The sequence below is a fragment of the Tiliqua scincoides genome, chromosome 7 (assembly GCF_035046505.1).
Source record: "Tiliqua scincoides isolate rTilSci1 chromosome 7, rTilSci1.hap2, whole genome shotgun sequence".
NCBI classification, from domain to species: Eukaryota; Metazoa; Chordata; class Lepidosauria; order Squamata; family Scincidae; genus Tiliqua; species Tiliqua scincoides.
Genome location: NC_089827.1, coordinates 9,513,418 through 9,541,095, shown reverse-complemented (window position 1 = coordinate 9,541,095; position 27,678 = coordinate 9,513,418). Strand labels below are relative to the sequence as shown.

The 27,678-nt window shown below is 45.8% G+C and overlaps 2 protein-coding genes across 2 annotated transcripts; one reads left to right on the top strand and one right to left on the bottom strand.

The window, feature by feature from the left end:
• Positions 1-3,921: 3,921 nt before the first annotated feature.
• Positions 3,922-7,367, bottom strand: LOC136657061 (hyaluronidase-like). The gene is made up of 4 exons (XM_066633658.1): positions 6,456-7,367; positions 5,841-5,930; positions 4,376-4,658; positions 3,922-4,025 (listed from the first exon to the last, which is right to left on the bottom strand). The coding sequence occupies exons 1-4, from the start codon at positions 7,365-7,367 to the stop codon at positions 3,922-3,924; spliced, it is 1,389 nt and encodes a 462-aa protein (XP_066489755.1).
• A 14,879-nt stretch (positions 7,368-22,246) lies between these two features.
• On the top strand, positions 22,247-27,116 carry LOC136657060 (hyaluronidase-1-like). The gene is made up of 3 exons (XM_066633657.1): positions 22,247-23,125; positions 25,362-25,451; positions 26,769-27,116. Exons 1-3 carry the CDS (start codon positions 22,247-22,249, stop codon positions 27,114-27,116), a joined length of 1,317 nt encoding a protein of 438 aa, XP_066489754.1.
• Positions 27,117-27,678: the final 562 nt, after the last annotated feature.

Sequence of the window (27,678 nt, the reverse complement as noted above, 5' to 3'; positions counted from 1 at the left end):
ACAGGAAAGCAGGGATGGGGGAGGCAGGGAGGAGACGTTCTGGGGAGGCGGGCGGAGGGCAGGGAGGAGGCATGACCGGAAGGCAGGAGGCAGGGAGAGGGTGGGGAGAGGCTTGCGGGGGGGGGGAAGGAGCGGGGAGGGAGGCGGAACCGGTGGAGCATGAGCCTTTGCGTCAGGCTCAGTGCCTGACACAAAAGCTCTTACCTCACCACCAATCTTTTGTTCGGTGGTGAATCAAGTAGCCCCATTGTGGGACTACTCCCTTTACCTGGGGGAGGGGGATGAAAGTCCCCTTTTCCTGAGGTGTCACCCGCGGCTGCCGTGGGCATGCAGGATGCGGCGGCAGCCATTTTCAGTGGGCCCAGGAGCTCAGGATTGTGCTCTTAGTGTTTTGCTTCCCCACCCCCCACCCCCATCAGAAACACAAGTGTCATGGGTGGTCCGGGGCAGGGTGCAGGTCAGGCTGGGGGTGTGATAGTAGCAGTAGCACACATTAATAACCTATCTCTCCTTCCCAGCCAGAGCCCGTCCAAGGGTCTCCTTGGACTCACATCAGCAAATGAACTGGTTTCAGTCAAAGGAGACCCATTGGAGGACAGGTGGTCCATGGGGAAGTAAGTTTAAAAAAGTTACTTATCTCTCTTAGACCATCTAGTAACACCCCCCCTCCCAGTAGTATGCAGCATGTGCTCCGTCAGCAGCCCTGCATTTTGTGGGCTGCAGGGGGATAGGATTGGACAGTTAGGGCCCATTCCTAACTGTGCCCTATGCTGGCCCAAGTCCCTTGGGCCAGCCTGGGAGGGTTGCAAACATGCCGTAAAGCATGTTTGCACCTCTCCCGATGCCTGGTTGTCATCCATCCTTATTCCAGTTTATAAAAAAGGTGATCCTTCATTACCTTCAAATTTTCGCCCAATAAGTTTATTATCTAATATTGGGAAATTGTATTCAAAGTACATTTTAACAAAACTCTCTTCCTGGGCAACCTCTAAAAACCTCCCTGGAAAGGAACAGATTGGTTTTCGGGCAGGAGCTTCTACCCTTGACCATATTTTTACATTGACTCATTTAGCTGAGAAGTATTTCATTTATAATAAAGCTAACCTTTTTGTTGCCTTTGTTGATCTTCAAGGTGCTTTTGATTCCGTGAACCGAGACCTTTTATGGTCCAAACTACTCAAATGGGGAATAGATCTGCGATTATTATTTTTGTTACGCCAATTACATTCCCAGAATTTTTGTCAGGTTCGAATTCCAAATTCTAATACTCCGCCAGGGTTGTATTCTTGCTCCTTTATTATTTAATTTATTTTTATCCGATTTACCTTCTTTTCTTTCTTCTTCTATTCATTCTACTCCGGTTTTAAATGGGGTCCCTGTCTTTACTCTTTTATATGCAGATGATGCAGTACTATTATCCTTAACTAAATCGGGACTTCGCTGCATCTTGGCTACATTTCAGGAGTACTGCAAACTAAATGACCTAACAATTAATTCGAACAAAACTCAAATTATGGTGTTTTCCCGTTCTTGGTCCCCTATAACATGGACGATAGGGCCAAACATATATAAACAAGTCCAGTCGTATAAATATTTAGGTCTTATTTTTCATTACAAACTTTCTTGGTCTCTTCATAAGAAAGCTATCATTTCGTCTCTTTCCCCTCAACTTAAAGCAATATTAAAATTTTTTTACAGTGAAGGTAATCAATATGTTCCAGCTGCTATCCAGATCTTTCAGTCCAAAATTCTCTCCCATTTGTTTTATGGTGTTCCAATTTGGATTAAAGCAATTAACAAGGATATTGACCAGATTGCAACATCTTTTTTTCGCAGAATTCTAGGGATCCCAAATTTAATTCGGGTATCCACAATTATCCTAGAATTAGGTATTCATTTACCATCAACTACAGCCTGGTTAGTTACCTTTAAATATTGGCTTAAATTGTTTTTAAATTCTCATTCAGGTTCTTTTTTATATGATTTGTTAAGCGATTCTTATTCTTCTCCTTGGTTTCGGTTGATTGAAAATAAACTTGTTTCTCTTGATCTCTCTTTAGAATCCTTGGCAGATTTGAGTCTTACAAGAGCATACTCATTGATAAAAGACAAGCTTTTAGCATTTGAATTTAATTATTTAAGTATTAATCTTAACCCTATTTGTTCTCCTCTTTCTTTTGGCTTGGCCCCATCCTTTAATCATGTATCAAATTATTTTTATACATTAATCAATCCATTACATAGGCGAGCCTTTATGTTAGCTCGTTTTAACATCTTCCCCTCGGCAGTTCATTCTGGCCGTTTTTTTAACATTCCACGGGAGAAAAGGCTCTGTCTCTTTTGTCATGAGTCACCTGATTTTTTGTTTCATATACTCTTTTTTGTCCAGTTCATCTTGACATTCGTAATCATTATTTAAATTCTTGGATTTCTCCTGACCTAACCCCTTCTGATATTACCCTCTCTAGGTTCATGAGTGATGTTTGTGACTCTTTAACCGCAGCTGTTGCTGGTTATTTATCTGAGATTCTTAAAATAACGTTGTCAGAATTTAAATAATTCTGGTATCTTGTTTTAAGTTGTTGGGTCGGTATGCAAGTTGTTGCGACAATTGTAAAATATGTCTTAATTGTGTTGTGTTGATATGCCAATAAAGGTTTCAGACAGACAGGCATGTTTGCACCTCCTCGGAAGGAAGCCAAGCTGGCCCTCTGAGAAGTGCCGGCCTGCAGAGGCTGACATATGCCTCCGCGTCAGCTTCCCCCCAGTTCCTTGCATCGGCCTGGATGAGCTGAAGCAAGGAAAAAAGGTAGGTGTGGGGGGGGGGAGGAGGGAGGGAGGGAGGGAGGCATTCCTGGGCGGGGGGAGCGAGGGCAATAGGTGGCCCTGGGGGCAGGCGGGTGGGGAGCCGGAGACAGGGCTGGGATCCGGCAGTTATCTTGAGAGAGATACCAAGAGCTTGGGGTGGTGGTGGACAGGTCGATGAAAGTGTCGACCCAATGTGGGGCGGCAGTAAAGAAGGCCAATTCTATGCTTGGGATCATTAGAAAAGGTATTGAGGACAAAACGGCTAATATTATAATGCCGTTGTACAAATCGATGGTAAGGCCACAGCTGGAGTATTGTGTCCAGTTCTGGTCGCCGCATCTCAAAAAAGACATAGTGGAAATGGAAAAGGTGCAAAAGAGAGCGACTAAGATGATTACGGGGCTGGGGCACCTTCCTTATGAGGAAAGGCTACAGCGTTTGGGCCTCTTCAGCCTAGAAAAGAGGCGCCTGAGGGGGGACATGATTGAGACATACAAAATTATGCAGGGGATGGACAGAGTGGATAGAGAGATGCTCTTTACACTCTCACATAACACCAGAACCAGGGGACATCCACTACAATTGAGTGTTGGGAGGGTTAGGACAGACAAAAGAAAATATTTCTTTACTCAGCATGTGGTTGGTCTGTGGAACTCCTTGCCACAGGATGTGGTGATGGCATCTGGCCTGGACGCCTTTAAAAGGGGATTGGACAAGTTTCTGGAGGAAAAATCCATTACCGGGTACAAGCCATGATGTGTATGCGCAACCTCCTGATTTTAGAAATGGGCTATGTCAGAATGCCAGATGCAAGGGAGGGCACCAGGATGAGGTCTCTTGTTATCTGGTGTGCTCCCTGGGGCATTTGGTGGGCCACTGTGAGATACAGGAAGCTGGACTAGATGGGCCTATGGCCTGATCCAGTGGGGCTGTTCTTATGTTCTTATGACTAGATGGGCCTATGGCCTGATCCAGTGGGGTTGTTCTTATGTAAGATGTATCAGCTTCCCATTTTATTTTTTTTATTTATAGAATTTATATCCCGCCTTTCTGTCCCAACCAAGGGCTCTCTAGGTGGCTAGCTTTGGTAGCTTTCTATGCAAAAACAAATCTTCAAAAAGTATTCTTAATGCGATCTTTGAAGGAGTTTGACATCCTGAAGATGGGGGAGCAGAAACTGTCATTGTCCATGTCCCACACACACTTGAGGAGGTTAGCTACCCAGAAAAACGAGAGGCAAGAGTCATTCAAGACTATTCTTTAGTTCTGATATTGAATGGAATACTCTCCTTGCTAATGTGAAAGGTCTGAAGAATGGACTTGGGCTTTTGGGTAGTTAGTTTGTGGAGTATTGAAGAGCTAATCAATCAATCAATCAATTAATCAATCAATCAATCAATCAGTGTTTACCATGTTTTTGACTAACATCATGCTGGTGTGCCATGTCTCAAGAAGAGTTTTATAGTTATGTGCCAAATTGGGGGTTTGAATCCCCATTGTCTTTACTAATCCCAAACTTTCCTGCTTGTATGAGAACAAGGAAATTCACATGAGAACCCTATCCAACCCGGAAAACACTGACACATGAAATCTTCTCTCCATTGCTCCATCTCCTGGTCACTGAGTTTTCCTTTCACGCTTACTTTCTTCCCAAGATGAGAGACTTTGACCTGAATACTAAAACTCTGGGAGGGCAAGTGCAGGTAGGCACTTGAAGTGCTATTTTTGCGAAGACATTTCCCATGATTTGAGCAGATATGTTCACTGCAGATCTTGGTGGCAGTGGTCACGTTTACCAGATAATGTCCAAAGAGACCACCTATGTAATTACTCAGAAGTACGCAGACGTCCTAAGAGAAAACAAAGACAATGACGGTTTACGCGGCAGCAGGCACTGTTAGCAGCAGCCCAAGGGATTTAAATTTGAACTCCAGTATCTACAGATTCCGTATTTGCAGGAGGTTGCAGAACAGATATCGAGATCTGTCTGTATTTGCTTAGCATGTGTGCATTTGATTAAAAAAAAAGCACCTCACATGCAATCTTGGAATCCAGAATTCTTATAACCAACATCTCAGGTCAAGTTTATGCTCCCCATCCTGCAACTGGGAGCCTGAGGTTGAAAGGGCATGGCTTACTTCAAGCCAACTGAGGAATTCATGGCTGGCGTGAGGTCCTGATTGACTGCGTCACCTCTTCAGTGACGAGCCCAATAGCTCTATAACAGCCATTGGGTGACTACCTGGGCATTCTCTTTAGCAGCTCAGTCACTGGAGCACCAACAGCCCAGTCCTGTTCATTGCAGGTGCAGCAGGGCCGCACAGTCCACACTGTGTCCGGCGCCGAAATTGAGCAGGCTGGAAGTCTCCTCGATGAAAATCTGTTCCCTTACTGCATGCCGAGCCCCAGCCTGCTCAATGGGGCTACTCGGATCCATGCTACAGAACGTACCTGCCCCAGCAGCCTTTGCTCCAGATCTGATGCCAGGGGAACAGTGCAAGTCTTCCTGTTGGCACTCTTTAAAGTCCTTGCTTTATGGCACTTTTACAGTGGCTAGCAGCAGAGCAACAGCTGCTGCTTCGGCATAGACAACCCATAGGATTGGGTCACAAGTTTCTTATCATATTCAGGCATGCACTCTCTGGAGGCATTCTCTGAGCCCAGCAGAGGCCGCAGATGTCCGCCCATGGTTTCTGCTGGGCTCAGACCGAGCCCTAGATCTAAAATAGTCACTTCCATTTTCTCAGTGACACTAGACGTGACGTTTTTAATGCCTCATAAGGCATTGAGAGACCCAGGGAAGCCCCTGAAGAATGGATCCCCCTATGTACACATGTATGTTTGTATATATGTATGTATGGAGGCATTGTCACCCCAGAACTATTTTGACTAGTACTGTATGTACCATGAACCTTCAGTCTCTCCCAACTTTTATTCATAGTCATGTGAGTTGGGGCAGGGATGCCCCTGGCTAATCTAGGAATTCTTGTGACGTTGAGCTCATGGGCATTTTTTAACACAAACTCACTTACTCTGGACCTGCCAAATATCGAGCTTCCCCAAAGGATAATTCCTGCAGCTCCCAATGAGGCAGTCTCACCAATAGTGTTCACCAAGTCCCCCTGAAAAGTAAGGGATGAACAAGCGTAATATAACAGAGCATCATGCACAGTGCACAAGGGGCCAAAGAAGGGGCACCATGGCCCACGATATACCCAACCATTTCCTTTTTGTCCTTCTCCTTCCTGTCCCACCCTCACCTCTGGTCAAGTAGATGTTGGAGAATTTTGAAGCACTAACCCTCCTGCTAGACCTGTTGACCAGGCATGTCCGTGAATTGAGTGCACTAATCGTGGTCAAAAATGCCTCTTGTGTACCACTATCTTGAAAAACAAACCTTCTCCAGTTGTAGCAAAAGCAACCGTGGCAGTTCCTTCGGTGTGTGTTCCTTCCTCCTTACGCCAAGGAGACCTCCAGTAGCCAAAATTCCCCTGAAGAACTTCCGAGACTGAAGGTTGCCAACAAACAGCGTGTACTGGTGCCGCTGCTTTGCTGCAGGGGAATTTTGACTGCAGGACAGTAAGACTAACATATGAATTGGTTCAAGGAGCCTATTAGATTCCAGTGTATGGTTCCCCCCCCCTTACCTCTGTCATGGTATCATTTGTATGGACATATACTGGCATTGAGTACACATAAACAGGCGTGTCGTAGTCTCCACCAGACTGTTTGGCGACACGCATTGCTTCCATAACTCGATGCCGTACAAACTTCACCGCATGTGGGCTTGACTTCAGTGCATCTAGCAGGTATATGGAAGGGAAAAGGGCACTACTTTGTTTCCAGAGCCAATGCAGAAGATCATTACGCCCAACGTCAACGGTTGGGCAGTTGCCCGTGTATGTAGTTGGCTTGGCTTTGTAATCGTGATTATAGCAGTCTGGGAATAGATAGAAACCCCAAAGTCCGTAGGGTCTTATCTTTTTAAGATGAAAAAGAGTGCGGTCCATGAAATTCCTTCCAGCACTTTCAAATTCTGCTGTAGCAGTCGCCATAATTTTCTTGTCATCCCAGGTAGGGTTCCGACCTCGAACAAGATCCATAGAAAGATTTCTGTAAACGGTTTTGTCACCCCAGTTTCTCACCCACAGGGGTCTCCAGTTTTCCCAGTCAATGACGCCAAGTCCATTGAACATCTTCTTTGGTATAGCTTTGTCAATATCAGATTCTACTTTGGCGAGGTGCTGGTCGAGATCCTGGCTTTGTGGGATCCCTCCATGGAAGATACTCCCATGCTCAACATAGGGATAGAGCCCCATACGATTATGATAAAAGATTGTCACAACAGACCCACTCAAAGTTTCATTGGGATTTGGGACAATCCCAAAAGTAGCAAGTTCTAAATCCACTTTGTAGCGCCGCCAGCAGGGTTCAGTAGGAGCATTCCAAAACACCATGAAAGGATTCCCAGGGATCATAGGATTTTTTGCTGGCTTCAGTATGTCTCCCCCAACCATGAATGCCATAATTGCTATATATTTAATCCACAGTTGCCACATACTTTGTTGGAAACAAAATCCTCAAAAAAAAAAAAAAAAGAGAAGGGAGAGACGCATGAACAGAAAAAGAGTGACTGACACAGAATGTTTTGTTTCTTTTACTCATGGATTATTATTTAATTTGTATGTGAAGTATGTGATGCTTTAATTAATACGGAAATTTAAAAATGGTGGAATTCAGATCTCGTTCCAGCAACCTTGAAGATTACTCTGAACATGCTGGCAAAATATGTGTTGCACACCAAAGGGGGTTTCTAAATCAGAGTTCATTTTTGTTTAACTCAGAATGTGTGTTCAGTTTTGAAGTTTTATATGATTTTATACTTCACCCTGGTACAATTGCTCATACTGGTTGCTTTTTAACACCGTCTCCTGCCAAAGCGCCTTTATGCTCATGACACTTTTCTTGGGCTGCTTCCTCTCAAAGCCAAATATCCATCTTTACATCCATCTTTACATCCATCTTAAAGCTTTAAAAGAGCTTTAAATAGCTCTTTAATTGAACTATTCCGTTTTGTACTGCATTGCAATACACGGGCACAATAAACTGTTCAGTGCTTAGGTAGCTTTAAAGACCCCAAATCTGATCCTGCAGTGCAAAGGTGCACACGGAATAACTTTCATGCCCTGGAAGCAGTATGGGAATTCTAAGTGAGAAATCTTAGCTGGTTGATGTCATGATCCTGACCCCAAGCAGAAGCTCTGAGTTCGGCCCCGATGAAGGTGGAATGGTCAGGTTGGAAGGACCAACATCAGATTGGAAGATGGAACTGCAATCCTATTCGCACATACCAGGGATTAAACCCCACTGACTGCAATGAGACTAACTTCTGAGTAGGGTACCCCCAGGTAACCCCTTGGGGGCTGGGGGATAAGAATAGGCCCTCAGTTTGGCTGTACTTGTAAGAGGCGACTAAACAACCACCGGGTAGATGGGACTCGTCAGCCTGGGAAGGCAGCTCATCTGAGAGAAGAAAAACTCTGATCCCAAACCTCCACTGCCTGGTGGCTACATCCAGTTATGGAAAAGGCTTCAGGAGTCAACCTCGAGGCAAAATCCAGAGCAGGAGTCCCTGAGGCAGTTCGTGGCTGAACACAGTCACGTTCTGGCAACTCCTGCGACGCTGCTGGAACCAACCGTATTGGCCTCTGCCTTTCTATTGGACCATTTCAGCGATGTGGAGGAGGGATTTGCTGCATGGGAAACAGTCCATCCTCCATATCTACTTTACCCAGGCTTCGCGCACTGGAGAGGACACTCTGTTCCAGAACCACTATTCAGAGCTCGATAACATAGTCTTCTGAGACTGAAGGATGCCAACTAGGCATGCATAGGATTGGGCTCTGAGTCTGCGAAGCAGGATGCCCAGGAGGCAGCACTGTCCGAGCTCAAATGCCTGGCAGAACCAGCTGTTTCCACTCCAAGAACCTCATGCTCCCCTAAGCCTCCACACCAGCCAGAAGGGATGGGGTGGTGTGGGGGAATGCAAGCTGGCGGGCCAGAGATGGCAGACTTTAAATCTTTCTAGTGTCCAGGTAGTGAGATGGGACCTGGGTGGGACCTGGAAGGGCTTGGAGCTCTCCAGGGTCCTGAAACTCAGAACTGTGGTGCTGCTTGTTGACTTCATCGATTCTTGCTTGCAGGACAAGACAGGACTAGTTGTCATAAATACAGATTTTAAACATATATCTCTTTCTTTTCCATAAAGCTACTAAGGTACCTAACTAAGATTTAGAAAGGGCAAGAACTTAATATAAGAACAATAAATGATCAAAGCAAGATGCCAAGTGTTCAAAATAAAAAGAGTAGGTGCATCACAATCTATCCATGGAAAGCAGAGCTTGTTCTAAGACATTAATAGGTTGATAGCAAACAAGTGCCCCTGGTGACCACACTGTATGACCTGGGTACAAGCACTGAGCGTGTTCTGGTCACCACCCACACCAAGGTCTCTGAAGCAGAATATTTTTAGAGGGTGGGCGTATAGGAACACACAATCCTTCAGACACTTGGACCCCAAGTCCTATGCTGCTAATGGTGATATCCCCTAGAGCTGTGTGATGGACCTGCTGCTTTTCTTCATCTTCAGCTGTACAGACTTAGAGCCTGATCATCTTCCCGTGCACTGTCTGTCACGAACTTGCCACAAGCTATGTCATGGTGGCCAGGAGAGGAAAGGTGCCAGCAGGGAGGCTAGTGCTGGTCGGTGCTGGACCTCCATGCAGGTTGGTCACCTGCCGGGACCCGGCAGTGGTAAGCACTCTACTGAGTGGGGGGATGTGTTCCAGAGCAAGGGCAGGAAGGGGGCATTTTGGGGCAGGAGAGAGTAGGCTGAAGGGTGGAGAGAGAGCAGACCTGCTGTGGGAATGGCAGGAGATGCTGCTACTACATCCTATCTCCCACTTCCCGGCTCTGGAGTCCTACATGGGTCTTAGTGATTGACCTGGTGTAGATCCCAGTAGACCCATAGGGGCTGGTGGAGCCAACAAGTGGTAAGGAACCAAAGTCTCCTTACCCTGAGGAAGCCTACAGCTGCCTCCCTGGCCCTGTGGGATGTAACAGTGGCCATTTTGGCACTGTTGTGCTGCAGGATGACAGCCTTGATAGGATTGGGCTGCCGGCCTCTGTACTGAGATCACTTTCATCTTGCTTTTGTTCATCAACTTCCCATAATAGTCATATTTTCTCAGCCAGGCTGCATAAAGACCTTGCCTGTTTTGAAAAATGGAGGATCGATTGTTGTCCTTTAGTTTCTTTTACTTCTCTGTTAAGCCTCCTTATTTCTGGCTGCCTTATGTTTATGTATATCCCCAAGACATGGCTGTCTCTGTGTGTGGTCCAGACACATGTATATTTTAGGTCTCTAAATTCTGCCAGAAGTACAGGCTCTCACTCTCCCTGGGATCAATGACCCTGATTATTATGCTGCTTTCTCCTTCCCAGCTTCTGTACTGCCCTCCTGTCTATGCCCAAGAACTCTGGAGCTCACAGCTCTTGAGAAGGTATGTCACACAGGGAGGCACAAGCCTCTGTTTCTCAAACGGTAGGACCTACAGCCTCATCCATCTTAACTGAAAATGTCATTTTCTCATTTTATACGTGCAATAACCTGATGAAAAAATGGAACTTATGGCCAGCCTGCTAATGTAAACCACCTTGAATCTATGAGTAAGTAAGTAAGTAAGTAAGTTAGGCCGCAATCCTAACCCATTTTCAAGCACTGACATAAGGGCAATGCAGTTCCGAGGTAAGGTAACAAACATTCCCTTACTTTGAGGAGGCCTCCGTGAGTGCCACTCTAGTGCAGGATGCAGCACACGTCCCACTAGCACAGCTATGCCAGTGCTTAAAAGTGAGTTAGGATTGCACCCTAAGAAAAAAAATAAATAAACTGCCTGCATAGTGATGCAGTAGCACCAATGTGGAGCCCACTGAATCCCATGGGGAAGTTTTGATGTCCTGAGGCTTCCTTGGGGTAAGGCCTCCTGTATTTGTTCTCCTGTCCCAGGGTAAGCCCACATCATCATCCTGAGCCTATAGGTCATCATGGACCCAGATCAAGGGATTGCAGTCAGGAAGGGGGTTTGGATACAGTAGAACCTCCAGAATTGACCACCTCTCTATATTGACCACCTCCTTAAGTTCACCTAATTTTCACAGTATGGACAGACACTGCATATACACTATGGGAGACCAACCTCTCTATATTGACCACCTCCATAAGTTGTATCTTGACCACTTCGACCATTGCACAGAGTATTAATTTACCCTCCGTAAGTTGCCCACTGAACGTGATACTGTGGGCCTGTGTTTAGTCTGGTTTGTCCCATCTTGGAAAAGCAAGAAGCCACGTGACAATCCCTTCCCTACGCAGAAAAGGTTTTTATAGGTGGGCACAAGGGCTTTTATAGGTGGGCACACTGCACATAGCCAACAGACCTGCGCCGGCTGCCGATTGTACCTGGACATGTACCAAGTTGTAAGGGACAAGAGGTTGCTTGTGCATAGTGAAGCCACTGTCCTTTCACTTTGGTTCTCATCACTTTACACTTATATTGAAACACAACTGCTATTTTGCTGCCTATGTGGTCAGTCTGTGGAACTCCTTGCCACAGGATGTGGTGATGGCGTCTAGCCTAGATGCCTTTAAAAGGGGGTTGGACAAGTTTCTGGAGGAAAAATCCATTATGGGTTACAAGCCATGATGTGTATGCGCAACCTCCTGATTTTAGAAATGGGTTATGTCAGAATGCCAGATGCAAGGGAGGGCACCAGGATGAGGTATCTTGTTATCTAGTGTGCTCCCTGGGGCATTTGGTGGGCCGCTGTGAGATACAGGAAGCTGGACTAGATGGGCCTATGGCCTGATCCAGTGGGGCTGTTCTTATGTTCTTCTGGCGCACTTCACAATCCCTTCTGGTCTTCACCACTCTGAAAAGTTTAGTGTCATCCACAAACTTGTCCACCTCCCTGCTTATCCCTGTTTCCAGGTCATTTATGAAGATGTTGAAAAGCAGCAGTCCCAGGGTAGATCCGTGAGGCGCTCCACTTTCCACCTCTCTCCATTATTTTGTCAATTGCCCATTGACACCCATGCTATTTCCTGGTCCTCAACCAGTTCCCAATCCATGAGAGGACCTGTTATTCCCTGACTGTGGAGTTTTCTCAACAGCTTTTACTGAGGGACCGTATCAAACACCTGCTGGCATTTAGTGAATCTGAGGAGACCCAGTGGAGGCCAGGCAGCCTAAGTAAAAAAGTGTTTGTTTTTTCAGCTGTTGGGGTTACGTAACATGCTACATGCTATGGGCTAGCAAGGGATAGCATTGGTCTGCCTGTCTGCTATGAAACCAAGTATTATTTTTAACTTAATTTTTTTGAAACTTAATTTAAGTAAGTTTTTTTAACTTAATTTTTTTTAAGCTTATGAATTTTCAGGGGTTTTTTTAAACACTGATTGTGAGCTGTTTATTCTCTGTCTCTTGATATAGATGATATAAATAGTAAGCAATGCAAGAGGATCAATTCTCATTGATATGTGCAATAAAACTTCTTAAAAATGCAATCTAAATAATAACTTGGCCTTGCATTTGTCCTAAATGCAAGCTAAACATGGGAGCTAAACATGATAATATTTAAATGCCTTTTTTTCCATATGTTGACCACCTCCTTATGTTGACCAATTTCCTCCGGTCCCTTGGGTGGTCAACTTAAAGAGAGGTTCTACTGTATTGTTATGTGCTTCTGCTACAAAGACAGTCCCCCTTCCTGGTCATGATCTACTCTCCGCCTGGCCCCATCACCACCCACTTCCTCCCCCTATCTGCCCCACTCCTCCCCCACTCCACCTCCCTTCAACACCCTGAGCAAATGTACTGGTGCCAACAGGCTTCCCTGGTCTGCTGGCATGCAGAGACTGCCACTCAGCACTTGCACCAGGGGCAACCACCTGTTCCACATTGCGCCACACCACACATGCACCAGCAGTCCGGGGGTCTCCGAAACTGCACAGGCACAAGTCTCCTTAAAGGGCTCCAGAGATTTTAAAAAAAAAAGGTTTAAGAACTGCTGTGCTAGGCACTACTGAGTCAAGAATCTAACATGGCTTTTGGTGGACATATCGGCTACAAGGTTGTTCTAGCAAATGATAATCCCATCCCAGGATGAACTGCTTTGGTACATCCCAGAAGTACAGACTTGAACAACTGGAGAAAGTAAGGGTTGAACTTACTGTAAATGTCTTTTCCCAGGCTTCCAGGTGGGAGAGACAGTCCCCTTACCCATATCTTAACATAAATGAAAAGGATCAGATAATCTGAGCCAAATACGAGTCACTAAACTCTTTTTAGTGTCTGATCAGCATCAGATTTAGCTGAGACCAGTGAGATTTATTTCTTTTTCTTTTTTTCTTTTTTTCCAATAATTGTGTAGCCTGTACAGTTCCAGATTTTGTGTGTGTTTGATAATATTTACTTGAGAGGGTTCTAGGCTCAGTGAGGAAGCACCTCCCTTTGGTTTCATTCTGCCTAACAACCAAGAAAAAGTTCCCCTGGGAAAAAAAAGATCAGAACCCCTGGGAATGGAAATTGATGGTAGGTTCAAACGTTTATATCTATTGGAATCCATTAATCATCTGAAAATAAAACCAATCTTATCCTTTGCATCTTATTCTGTTATGTCTTTGAATATCACATATATTTTCAATTTACTGGATAAATAACAGTGTATTTACTCATTTTTAAGACATGTCCACTAGAAATGTGGCTTACCCTCTTTGTGGTGTTCCAGCGAAGTTTGTTGGATACAGCTTCTCATGATGCCGACCAAATGATACACATAGATCAGAAGCATCGAGTACCAACAATGCTGGGATAGCAATGAAATGGTTGATTGTGCAAAATACTGATCACAAACAGCACTCCAGAGATTTCCGAAGTCGCCATCAGCCTCTATTGACCCCTGAAATGTGATGCTGTTTATACTGATCTATTGATGGAGGTAGCGATGGTACTTACCTCTAGAGAACCAATCAGGAAAAGAAAACTAGACAGAGCAACTTATGGTCGCTGCTGCTGCTGCATTTATAAAGTCACTTCCTCCTACGGGGTGTGCAGTCAATTAATGACATCCTGACATGATCTGCAAAAGGTGGGGGGGGGGGAATTCACCTACAAGGCCTTGAATGAGTGCACAGAAGACAAAAGGTCAGTCCACTGTGTCCAAGACACAATCTCACTGTGTTCCTGTGCATTTTCAAAGTATATAGAGCTGTTTGGCTAAACACTGAAAACCAATGGCTTTTCAATGCTTACTGTGTTCTAGATCCTTCCACAGAGCATAACTCCCAGGCGGATGGATTTCTGCTCATTACCATTCCTAGCGAAAAGAGTTTGAGGCTTGGGCAGTGGTTCCCAACTTTTTTTGACTGACAGCTCACTTGAACTTGGGCATTGGCCACAGCTCCCCATTTGGGCTACACTCAAATTACAAAGTATATACAGCTGTACACCCATTTGGCTGTACCCACTCTTTCTCTTGATTCCGAGCTAAACAAGCGCATCGGTAAAGCAGCTACCACGTTTTCCAGACTCACAAACAGAGTCTGGTCCAACAAGAAGCTGACGGAACATACCAAGATCCAGGTCTACAGAGCTTGTGTCCTGAGTACACTTCTGTACTGCAGCGAGTCATGGACTCTTCGCTCACAACAGGAGAGGAAACTGAGCGCTTTCCACATGTGCTGCCTCCAACGCATCCTCGGCATCATCTGGCAGGACAAAGTTCCAAACAACACAGTCCTGGAACGTGCTGGAATCCCTAGCATGTATTCACTGCTGAAACAGAGACACCTGCGTTGGCTTGGTCATGTCGTGAGAATGGATGATGGCCGGATCCCAAAGGATCTCCTCTATGGAGAACTCGTGCAAGGAAAGCGCCCTACAGGTAGACCACAGCTGTGATACAAGGACATCTGCAAGAGGGATCTGAAGGCCTTAGGAGTGGACCTCAACAAGTGGGAAACCCTGGCATCTGAGCGTCCCGCTTGGAGGCAGGCTGTGCAGCATGGCCTTTCCCAGTTTGAAGAGACACTTGGCCAACTGTCTGAGGCTAAGAGGCAAAGAAGGAAGGCCCATAGCCAGGGAGACAGGGCAGGGACAGACTGCACTTGCTCCCGGTGTGGAAGGGATTGTCACTCCCGGATTGGCCTTTTCAGCCACACTAGACGCTGTGCCAGAACCACCTTTCAGAGCGCGATACCATAGTCTTTCGAGACTGAAGGTTGCCAATACACCCATTTGGGCTACACATTGAATTGAGTGGCAAGTTTTTTGTGAAGATCTCATGACACCCCTGGGCGGTTTCTGTGGCTCTCAGGTGAGCCTCGGCGCACAGTTTGGGAACCACTGGCCTAAGGCAGGGGTGTTCCAAACTTTTTGGCAGGAGGGCCACATCATCTAGCTGACACTGTGTAATGGGCTGGGAAAGAGTTAATTTACATTTCAAATTTGAATAAATTTGCATAAATGAATACATGAGAGATGGAACTTATATGAATGAATGAAGGTCTTGCAATAGCCCATGTCCTATAAAAGGCCTTGCACAAAGCAAAACTGGCCTTTCCTTTGCTGCCACTGCTGCATCACAGACATGAAACAGCAAGCAGCAGAGGGAGCCCTTGTCCCACAGCTCACATGAGAGGTCGAACAGTTGACCGTCACGCTGAGAGCAGTTGCGTTGGGCCAGTGCGGGCCAGTCTAGCAAGACTCCGGAGGGCCAGAGCTCATTGGAGACGGGGGGCTCTCAGAGGGCCAGATTGGGAGTCTGCAAGGGCCACAAGTGGCCCCAGAGCCAGGGTTTGGGCACCCCTGACCTAAGGTATCCAAGGATTGTTCACTTCCATATCAGTCTGCCTGAAGTTAAATAGGAGTTAAGTAGGATTGGGTTGCTAGTGGTGGGCTTTTTTCCCAGTCATGTGCCATTGCTCCACACATTAATGTTATCCTCAGAGTCTCAGTGATCTCTATGAAACAATAAAAACAAACTACCCAACTCAGCCTTTTGCTTCATGAATAATTTCTCTGTTTTACAGCCCAATCCTACGGGCTTTGGCTGCTGAAAAGCAGCCGTAATGCACTTTCCGGAAGCATGCTAAGTAGCGCACTGCCATAGCACTCGTGGGAAGGCCTGGGTCTCCCATGCATGTCACTGAACCGACAAAGGCCTGCCCAGGCAGCTAAGATGGCAGGAAAGGAGGGAGGGATGGGGGAGGGTGGATTGGTGATAGGACAAAACTGGGTAGGGAGGTAGTGTCATGGGGCAGAGAAGCTGCAAGAGGGGGGATCTGGCTGCAATGGTGTGCACCCAATCCTATCCCCCTTTTCCGCTGCCTCACCACCTCTTTCTCTTTTAAGGCATGCTATGGAGAATGCTCCTGGGCCCATGGATTTGTACCAGTGATTTCGCTGGTGGAGGTCTGAGCTGACACAGTGCAGCTGCTGGGGCTTATCCTGAGGCGAGGGGGCAAATGCCTCCTTACCCCGAGGAGACCTTCAGCAGCCCAAAATCTCCAGCAGGAAGCAACAGAAGTCGCACCAGCACCACTGCATTGCCTCATGGGGATTTAGTTAGGAGTGGGCTGTCAGTGCCAATCAACAGAAGCTAAAATGTTAGCATCCAGGTGCATTGCCTCAGGTGCACTGAGCAGCAAGTACTTCGGCTGAACCAGTACGAAATGTTGATCAAAATCATTAAAGTGTTGGGTATCTCCTTTCCAGAAGGAAGTGTCCTCATTTGAAAAGCCAAAAGGTCAGGCTGGAGACCGTTTAAAAATAAGAGTGGAAAACAATGGCTTCTTAATGGTATGTCCTCATATGGGAGACTTTGGTCATCGGTGCTCCTTCAGTGTACTTAACTCCATCTAGAAGACTGTGTAAGGAATTCTTGTACCAGCCTGTCCACCTGTTTCCCTTTCATCCCACCCATTTCATGATGTTCCAGGAGGAAGGGCGTGCCACCTCCATGCAACTCAGAAGCCTGTGGGTGGTGTCTAAGATGGAGTCTAGGTGACTCCAGCAGGTGTTCTGAGACACAAGGAGGCCACAAGTGGCCTCAGTGTCCTGCAGTCCCCTGGTCCTGGCAAATTTTGGCTTGAAGAACATTTTAAAATGAGGGCGGAAAACAAAAGACTTCACAGATGATGGCATGTCCTCATGTGGGACACTTTGGTCGTCAGTGCTCCTTCAGTGTACCTAACTTCAATTAGAAGGCTGTGTAAAGAACCCGTGCACCCACCTGTCCACCTGTTTCCCTTTCATCCCACCCATTTCTTGCTATTCCAGGAGGAAGGGGTTGCAGAGACCCACAGGCCCCCCTCCCCGATCCTGGCAAGTTTCTGCTGTTCATCCATTACATTTCAAACCCACCTTTGCAACAATGTATTCCTTGCCTGCTACTTCAGCAGTCCATGGGACCCTTTGCTTACTACCAGGGATGAGCAAACTTCAGGGGTTCCCATTGCTTGGATGGGCTCATTAGCCAACCCCCAAAATTGTGGAGGCTAGAATGACAGGGGGACGTGGGATTTTATCCTGAGCTTTGCAGTGCACTTCTGTGTGAGATCAGGAAAAGATCTGAGTCAGGGTGAAAGCTGAGGTACGGTCACCATAATCTTCCCTTTAGCCCCAAGGAGGATTGTCTTTGTAATTGTGCTGGGCTTCTGAAGATACCAGCCTTGTCCTGTCACCAGCTCCATGCAGGAGAGTGCCAGGGTTTGTTTTCTCACTTAGGGATATATGGAAGGCAAAACGTTGCCACAGTTATGGAACTTTTTCTCCATAGATTTAAGATCTGAATCGTCCCTATTGGTAGAGATGTGATTTTTCAATAAAAACACATCACACTGCTTTCTGCACTTCTCTTTTTGGTAAAAAATAAAAGAAAGAAGCCCTGAAATCTGCAAATAAACAAACTGGGAAATATGAATGAATGAATGAATGAATGAATGAATGAATGATGGGGCTGGGTGTGTATGGGTAATGACTGTGGCCGCGTTGAATGACATTCTACCACCTCTATCACTCACTTTTAAAGCATTTGCGGCCACCTTATGTCTCAAGGAGTCTTCTGAGGATCCAATCCTATCCAACTTTTGAGCTCTAATGTAGCCACAATGCAGCCCTGGGGTAAGGGAACACATGTTCCCATACCTTGAGAAGGCCCCAGTGACTGCCCCTCCACCACAGGATGCAATGCACACCCCATTGGCACAACTGCACCAGCACTGGAAAATTGGATAGGATTGGGCCCTAAGTCATCTGGAGTCATCTGAGATGCAGTTTTGATTTTTTTTGGAAAACCGGAAGTGCATCTTAGAGGCCTCTCTCCTGAATCTGCAGGTGCAAGATCCCCAGATGAAAAGTCAGCACTTGTTCAGGCTAATTTTCTATTCCTCATTATGTGATTTATCACAAAGTGATACTGCTTGGAACAGAGTGATGTTTGTATTGAACACAGTGGACTAACCTTTTGTCTTTTGTACACTCATTCAAAACCTTGTAGGTGAATCCCCCCCCCCATCTTTTGTAAATCATGTCAGGATGTCATTAGTTGATTGCACGCCCCACAGGAGGAGGTGACTTTATAAATGCAGCAGTAATCATAGATTGCTCTGCCTATTTTTCTTCTCCTGGTTGGCTCTTTAGAGGTAAGTACCACTGCTACCTTCATCAATATATCAGCTTAAATAACAGCACGTTTTAGGTGTCAATAGAGGCCGATAACAACTTCAAAATTCTCTGGAGTGCTGTTTGTGAACAGTATTTTGCACAAGCAATTGTTTCATTGCAATCCCAGCATTGTTGGTACTTGATACTTCTGATCTATATGTGTCTTTTGATCAACATCATGAAAAGCTGTGTCCAACAAACTTCACTGGACTTGGAATTCTGTGGACACAAAATTCTGTGGACACTAATTCACTGGGCGCTAAATCTACTTGAACCTACTGAGGGCAAGCCAGTAGATTCTAGTGGAAGTGTTTTGAAGATGAGTAAATACACTATTATTTAACCAATAAATTGAAAATATATGTGATATTCAAAGACATATCACAGTGCACAGAATAAGAGGCAAAGGATGACATCAGTCTATTTTCATATGAGTACTGGATTCCAATAGATCACTATTGTCTATTGATGTGCCAATAGATGGTAAGTTCAACATCTGAACTTACCATCAATTTCCATTCCCAGGGGTTCTGGTCTTTCCTTCTTTGAGGACTTTTATCTTAGCTGATAGTCAGAGTCCATCAGCAAGAATGACACCACAGGAAGCCATGATGTGTATGCGCAACCTCCTGATTTTAGAAATGGGTTAAGTCAGAATGCCAGATGTAGGGGAGGGCACCAGGATGAGGTCTCTTGTTATCTGGTGTGCTCCCTGGGGCATTTGGTGGGCTGCTGTGAGATACAGGAAGCTGGACTAGATGGGCCTATGGCCTGATCCAGTGGGGCTGTTCTTATGTTCTTATGAAGGTGCTTCCTCACTGAGCCCAGAGTCCTCTCAATTACCTCTAGAGAATTACTGAAGAAAAGAGAACTAGGAAAAAAATCTCTCTAGATTCAGTTAAGGAAAAGAAATTCACAGTAAGTTCAAACCACCCTTTCTCTAGTAGTTCTAGAGTAGGGTAGTTTGTATTTCTGGGATGTACCAATGCATGTACCAATGCAGTTCATCCTGGGGTAGATTTATCTTCTTATTTGCTAGAAGAACCTTTTGGTTGATATGTCAACCAAAAGCTATGTTACATGAGATAAATTCATAGACTCAGGAGTGCCTTCCTCGCAGTAGTGGTCCTAAAACCTTTTGGTCTCTGGAGCCTTTCAAACACCTAAAAGGAGACTTGGGGAGCCCCAACAGTGCAGAGTGTATATTTACCTGTATATCAGGGTCAGGACATCAACCAACTAAGATTTCTTGCTTAGAATTCCCATACTGCTTACAGGATATGAAAGTTAATCCATGTGCATAAGTCAATAAGTCACCGGGCCCTGATGGCATCCACCCAAGAGTTATTAAGGAATTGGAGAATGAAGTTGCAGATCTCTTGACTAAGATATGCAACTTGTCCCTCAAAATGGCCATGGTGCCAGAAGATTGGAGGATAGCAAATGTCACGCCTATCTTTAAAAAGGGAAAGATGGGGGACCTGGGAAACTATAGGCCAGTCAGCCTAACATCTAAACCGGGTAAGATGGTGGAATGCCTCATCAAAGATAGGATCTCAAAACACATAGATGAACAGGCCTTGCTGAGGGAGAATCAGCATGGCTTCCGTAAGGGTAAGTCTTGCCTCACGAACCTTATAGAATTCTTTGAAAAGGTCAACAGGCATGTGGATGCGGGAGAACCCGTGGACATTATATACCTGGACTTTCAGAAGGTGTTCGACACGGTCCCTCACCAAAGGCTACTGAAAAAAACTCCACAGTCAGGGAATTAGAGGACAGGTCCTCTCATGGATTGAGAACTGGTTGGAGGCCAGGAAGCAGAGAGTGGGTGTCAATGGGCAATTTTCACAATGGAGAGAGGTGAAAAGCGGTGTGCCCTAAGGATCTGTCCTGGGACTGGTGCTTTTCAACCTCTTCATAAATGACCTGGAGACAGGGTTGAGCAGTGAGGTTGCAAAGTTTGCAGACGACACCAAACTTTTCCGAGTGGTGAAGACCAGAAGTGATTGTGAGGAGCTCCAGAAAGATCTCTCCAGACTGGGCAGAATGGGCAACAAAATGGCAGATGCACTTCAATGTCAGTAAGTGTAAAGTCATGCACATTGGGGCAAAAAATCAATACTTTAGATATAGGATGATGTGTTCTGAGCTGTCTGTGATAGATCAGGAGAGAGATCTTGGTGGTGGTGGTGGACAGGTCGAGTTGACCCAATGTGCGGCGGCAGTGAAGAAGGCCAGTTCTATGCTTGGGATCATTAGGAAGGGTATTGAGAACAAAACGGCTAATATTATAATGCAATTGTACAAAACTATGGTAAGGCCACACCTGGAGTATTGTGTCCAGTTCTGGTCACCGCATCTCAAAAAAGACATGGTGGAAATGGAAAAGGTGCAAAAGAGATCAACTAAGATGATTACGGGGCTGGGGCACCTTCCTTATGAGGAAAGGCTACGGCATTTGGGCCTCTTCAGCCTAGAAAAGAGACGCCTGAGGGGGGACATGCTTGAGACATACAAAATTATGCAGGGGATGGACAGAGTGGATAGGGAGATGCTCTTTATACTCTCACGTAACACCAGAACCAGGGGACATCCCTAAAATTGAGTGTTGGGAGAGTTAGAACAGACAAAAGAAAATATTTCTTTACTCAGCGTGTGGTTGGTCTTTGGAACTCTTTGCCACAGGATGTGGTGATGGCGACTGGCCTGGATGCCTTTAAAAGGGAATTGGACAAGTTTCTGGAGGAAAAATCCATTATGGGTTACAAGCCATGATGTGTATGCGCAACCTCCTGATTTTAGAAATGGGTTATGTCAGAATGCCAGATGCAAGGGAGGGCACCAGGATGAGGTCTCTTGTTATCTGGTGTGCTCCCTGGGGCATTTGGTGGGCCACTGTGAGATACAGGAAGCTGGACTAGATGGGCCTATGGCCTGATCCAGTCGGGCTGTTCTTATGTTCTTAACTACAATTCCCAGGAGGCCTTGCAGGTCTCTTGTTATCTGGTGTGCTCCCTGGGGCATTTGGTGGGCCGCTGTGAGATACAGGAAGCTGGACTAGATGGGCCTATGGCCTGATCCAGTGGGGCTGTTCTTATGCTCTTATGCATCTTTGCACTGTGGGATCGGATGTGTAGTCTTTAAAGCTACATAAGCACTGAACAGTTCATTAAGTTCTTGTATCATTGCAAGGTGAAATGGAATGGCTAAATTAGAAGCAATGTAAAGATTGATATTTGGCTTTGAGAGGAAGGATCCCAAGAAAAGTGTCACAAGCATAAAGGCACTTTGGCATGAGAGGGCGTTAAAGAGAAACCGGAATGAGCAATCGTACCAGGGTGAAGATTCTGAGTTAAAAATGAACTCTGATTTAGGAACCCCTTTTGGTGTGCAAGATATATTTACCAGCTCGTTCAGAGTATTCTTCAAGATGGTTGGAACTAGATCTGAATTCCACCATTGGTGAATTTCAGTAATAATAAAAGCATCACACACAATTGTGTGCAAATAAAATATTAAGACATGAGAAAAAGGAACAAAACATTCTGCCTGTGTTGGTCAGTCTTTTTCAATTCATGTATCTCTCCCTTCTCTTGAGGAAATTTTTCCAGCAGAGTATGTGGCACCTGTGGTTTACATACACAGCAGTTATGGCATTTATGGTTGTTCATGGAAATCGAGTAAAGCCAGTAGGAAATCCAGTGGTCCCCGGGAGTCCTTTTACAGTGTTTTGGAACGCTCCTACTCAAACCTGCTGGAGTAAGTTCCAGGTGGATTTAGAACTCAGTGTTTATGGCATTGTCGCAAATCCCAATGAAACTTTGAGTGGGTCTGCTCTGTCAATATTTCAATACAATCATTTGGGGTACTATCCCTATATTGACGCTTTCGGAAAACCCATCCATGGAGGGGTCCCACAAAACCTGGATCTTCACCAGCATCTCGCCAAAGCCAAATCTGATATCGACAGAACCATACCGAAGAAGATGTTCAAAGGACTTGGAATCATTGACTGGGAACGCTGGCGACCTCTGTGGGACAGGAACTTTGGTAACAGAACCATTTACAGAAATCTGTCTATTGAGCTAGTTCAAAACCGGCATCCTAACTGGGATGAAAGGAGAATTGTGGCGACTGCTAAAAAAGAGTTTGAAGATGCGGCAAGGACTTTTATGAACAGCTCTCTAAATCTGGCTAGAACGATGAGACCGTATGGACTCTGGGGTTACTATATTTTCCCAGACTGCTATAATTACCTAGAAAAGCCAGCTTCATACACAGGCAATTGTCCAATCATTGACATTAAACGTAATGATCTTCTGCTTTGGCTATGGCGACAAAGTACTGCACTTTTTCCTTCCATATTTCTGCAAAACACAATGAAGTCAAGCCCCAAAGCATTGTGGTTTGTACAGAATCGGATTGCGGAAGCCTTACGTATTGCCAGGCTTTCTAGAGATGACTATGAAGTGCCTGTTTTTGCATACTTGACGCCGCTTTATACCCGTACAAGAGATGTATTGACAAAGGTAAGGGGGGAACCATACACTGGAGTCTAAGAGGCTTCTAGAACATTTCTTTGTCTTACTGTCTGTCTTGCGTATTTTTTCAATTTATGGATAGGAAGTTCATCAAAGCTGCTATAGGGCAACCTGCTCCTAGTTGATCCGTGTCGGCAGATCAATGGGGATCAGAATGGGGAAAACAGGAACAGGGATTGGTTATGGCAGCATGTCTCAAACTTTGTGTCGTGGGCCAATTTTAGGTGGGTTCCCATTCATTTCAATGTGCATTTTATTTTTAGTATATTATATTAGACTTGATGCTACCATGGTATGTGACTGCATGTGGGGAAATGTTGCAAACCTGTGCTTTTAATGGGCTACTGCGTATACGCTTCTAACAATGGTAGTCAATGGAGCTTACTCCCAGGTAAGTGTGGATAGAATTGCAGCCTTTGGGACGTTTAGGGTATTTAAAAAAAAAAAAAAAAACCAATCAGCAACTGCTTGGAAAGGTTGGGAGGGTTCTTCTTCATTTTAATAAATTTTTAAATTTCTACTTATTGCAAGTTTTTTTAATGTACATAATTCATTGAATTTATTTGATTTTGTCATACGTGGGGGTGTTAAAAATTTTCCTGCTTGATGATATCACTTCCATCCATGACATCACTTCCCTGTTAATGACATTACTTTTAGTGGGTTCTGACAGATTGTCATTCTAAAAAGTGTGTCCTGTTTCTAAAACGTTTGAGAACTACTGAGTTCCGGCATGTACTGGTGCCGCCAATCCCATCTGCTCCTGGGCCCAATCCACCCCTCCTCTACCGCCCTTACCCTGCCCACTCCACCCACTTCATGCCCTCCCCCATCCTTGCACTGCAATTACTGGCTCTTGCGGGCATCTGTGTGGCTGTTGGTGGAAAGCTACGGGCTATTAGACACTATGAAGCCATTGGATTGGGCCATAGGTAAATGTAATACATGAACCCATTTATAGTTGTTGGAAGTCGTTAATATTGTGCCCTCTTATATTCCAGTTGCAAAGTATTAGCTCAGCTAACAGTCCTGCTCTAAAGCAGTCAAAATAAGTATATGGTAGTAACTTAAATTGATAGTAGATAGTAAAGCTGGAGAACTATAGAACAGCGTATAGCATTATATGTTCAGCACGTAGAGCAATGTCCCATTGACTGAAGGCTGAGCTACGTGTTACATGAGAGATCAGTGACTGGATCTTCATCATTCTTTAAAACTGAAATATAGGTTTGTATGGTGGTGGTGGGGGATTTGATCACAGGAGCAGCATGGGATATTGTTGTTGGCAACCTTCAGTCTTGAAAGACTCTGGTATCGCGCTCTGAAAGGTGGTTCCGGAACAGCGTCTAGTGTGGCTGAAAAGGCCAATTCGGGAGTGACAATCCCTTCCACACCGGGAGCAAGTGCAGTCTGCCCCTAGTCTGTCTCCCTGGCTATGGGCCTTCCTTCTTTGCCTCTTAGCCTCAGTCTGTTGGCCAAGTGTCTCTTCAAACTGGGAAAGGCCATGCCACACAGCCTGCCTCCAAGCAGGCCGCTCAGAGGCCAGGGTTTCCCACTTGTTGAGGTCCACTCCTAAGGCCTTCAGATCCCTCTTGCAGATGTCCTTGTATTGCAGCTGTGGTCTACCTGTAGGGCGCTTTCCTTGCACGAGTTCTCCATAGAGGAGATCCTTTGGGATCCAGCCATCATCCATTCTCACGACATGACCGAGCCAACGCAGGCGTCTCTGTTTCAGCAGTGCATACATGCTAGGGATTCCAGCACGATCCAGGACTGTGTTGTTTGGAACATTGTCCTTCCAGGTGATGCCGAGAATGCGTTGGAGGCAGCACATAGGGATGCATAATTTCTGCTGAATTATTTCCCCCTTAAAATTCCCTCTGCTCAAAGGGAATTTTTTGTCCTATTTATCCCATAGTTGGGGGGGGGAGGCTGACCACAGTGGTTATGGATGAGGGTGCCATGTTACCAGCTCAGTGAGTCTGAGCTGTTTAAAACAATGCAAAACCATACTAAAATATCCCCGTCTCTCATACCCCCCGTGCGCGCACACACTTAGAAGCCGAAAAGGCCATAACAGCTCAATTCTGTTTGACCAGAGGCGAAAGTGGGACAAAAAGAAAATGGTTGGGTATATCATGGGCCGTGGTACCCCTTCTTTGACTCCATGCGCACTATACCTGATGCTTTGTTATGTGACACTTGTTCATCCCTTACTTTTCAGAAGGACTTGGTGACCACTATTGGTGAGAGTGCTGCACTGGGAGCAGCAGGAGTTGTCCTTTGGGGAGGCGCAGGGTTTGGCAAGACCAAGGTAAGTTTATTTGCAGTAAGAAATGCCTATAAACTCAACGTCACAAGAATCCCCAGAATCCCCAGGGCCACCACCAGCCCTGACTATGACTCAACTTGAATACGAATAAAGGTTGTGACGGACTGAAGGTTCCTAGTAAATACTAGTCAAACTAGTTTTGGGGGTGACAAAGCAGTACCATCCATATCAAAAACAGACAAGGAGGTTTCTAGGGAAACAGTAGAAAGAAATAAGATCTAATAATACAACCCAATCCTATGGGTTGCCTGCATGCCAGAGCAGCACTTATTGCTAAGGTGCTAGCCACTGTAAATGTGCTGTCAAGCAAGGACTTTAGAGTAAAGAGCACCAGCAGGAAGACTGGCACTGTTGCCCTGGCATCAGATCCAGAGCAAAGGCTGCTGGGACAGGTATGTTCTGTGCCAGGTGGTGCAGTGGCAGTGCAGGGTGGTATGAATCCGAGTAGCCCCATTGAGAAGGCTGAGGTTTAGCATGCAATAAGGGAACAGGTGTTCCTGGAGGAGACTTCCAGCCTGCTCAGTTTTGGCGCTGGATACAGTGTGGGCCTGCTGCACCAGTGCTGACTAGGATTGGGCTGTTAGTATTCTAGTGACTGAGCCACTGCAAAGAAGGCCTAAGTACTTGCCTGATGGCTGCTGTAGAGCAGTGATGAAGAGGTGACATGGGCCACAATCCTAACCAACTTTCCAGCACTGACATAAGGGCGATGCAACTCCAAGGCAAGGGAACAAACATTGCCTTACCTTGAGGAGGACTCCACGACTGCCCCCCGACTGCAGGATGCAGCACATCCCCACTGGCATAGCTATGCCAGTGCTGGAAAGTTGGTTAGGATTGCGCCGATGGTCAGGTAAGACCTCACCTCAGCCATGAATTCCTTGAGGGAAGCCATGCTCTTTCAGCCTCAGGTTCCCAGTTGCAAGATGGGGAAGAATGGGGAAGCACTGCCCCATCCTCAGTCACTGAGCATCCTCGGACACGCTCTGGAGTCACTCTTGCTCAGTGCCTCCCTATCTCTCCATATGACTCGTGTCCACTTTTCTGGTTTCTCCAGTTGTGAAGTAGGGGAAGGAGAAGCAGGGCAGTGATGATGACAAAGACGAAGACACCATGTGATGTCCGGAGGTGGACAAAGGAAAAAGTGGGATAGTGGCATGTGTGAGGGGTGAACGCTGGGCGTTGTAGTTGGGAGGTAGGTGGTGGAATTTGGGACTGCCTTGAGTGCCGGATCAACTTGGGCTGCTGGTAGCAGCTTCCATTGCCCAGTAAACTGTCATTGTCTTTGTTTTCTCTTAGGACATGTGTGAACTCCTGAGAAATTACATAGCTGGTCCCCTTGGACTTTATATTGTGAACGTCACCACTGCAGCCAAGCAGTGCAGTCAAAACATCTGCTCCGGTAATGGGAGCTGCGCTCGCAGGGCCAGTTACTTCCATAACTATTTGCACTTGCCTTCCTCCACTTTTAAGATTCGGGTCACATCCTCTCGTTTCGGGAAAAGAGTGCGCGTGAGAGGAAACCTAAGCTACCAGGACTTTGAATACTGGAGGTATATGTTCGAGTGTCGCTGTTTCCCGGGTTGGACAGGGTTATTTTGTGAAATTCCTTGTTCCCATAAAATGAGGAAAGATTGGGTTCAGTAATGCAAATGGAGATTCCATTCCAAATTGGGGATTTTACTAAAAATCTCTTATTGAGACATAGCACACCAGCAGGATTGTGGTCAAAAACAGGCAAGCGTTGATTGATTAGCTCTTTATTACACCACAAACCACCTGTAGTGTCCTCTAATATTAGCAAACAGCTTTCCATTCAATTTCCAGAACTAAAGGGTAGTCTTGAGTGCTCCTTAGGTAGCTAACCTTCTCAAGTGTGTGTGGGACATTGACAATGGCCTCCATCTTCAGGATGTCAAACTCTTCCATTCACCTAATTAAGAATGCTTTTAGAGTTTTGTTTGTGTTGCACACAAAGCCAGCGTGAAAAGCTGAGACGTCTTGGTGGCTTTCTAAGATGATCGAGAATGACATCCTCCACTGAGGCAAGATGAACTAACTCTTTCACTATGGCAGGAGTCAGCAACCTATGGTCTGTGGGCCAAATCCAGCCTGTGAATCAAAGTTATCTGACCCACAGAACTGAGGCTGTTGTTGACTGATAGATGACACTCTTACACAGGAGGTTTCAGTGGCACCTGGAGGCCAC

Coding starts and splice junctions, on each gene's coding strand:
- LOC136657061 (XM_066633658.1), bottom strand. CDS start 7,367: ATGTGGCAACTGTGGATTAAATATATAGCAATTATGGCATTCATGGTT. Junction 5,931..6,455: donor CAAATGATACCATGACAGAG/GTAAGGGGGGGG, acceptor CTTACTTTTCAG/GGGGACTTGGTGAACACTAT. Junction 4,659..5,840: donor CGATATTTGGCAGGTCCAGA/GTAAGTGAGTTT, acceptor GTTTTCTCTTAG/GACGTCTGCGTACTTCTGAG.
- LOC136657060 (XM_066633657.1), top strand. CDS start 22,247: ATGGCATTTATGGTTGTTCATGGAAATCGAGTAAAGCCAGTAGGAAAT. Junction 23,126..25,361: donor CAAGAGATGTATTGACAAAG/GTAAGGGGGGAA, acceptor CTTACTTTTCAG/AAGGACTTGGTGACCACTAT. Junction 25,452..26,768: donor CAGGGTTTGGCAAGACCAAG/GTAAGTTTATTT, acceptor GTTTTCTCTTAG/GACATGTGTGAACTCCTGAG.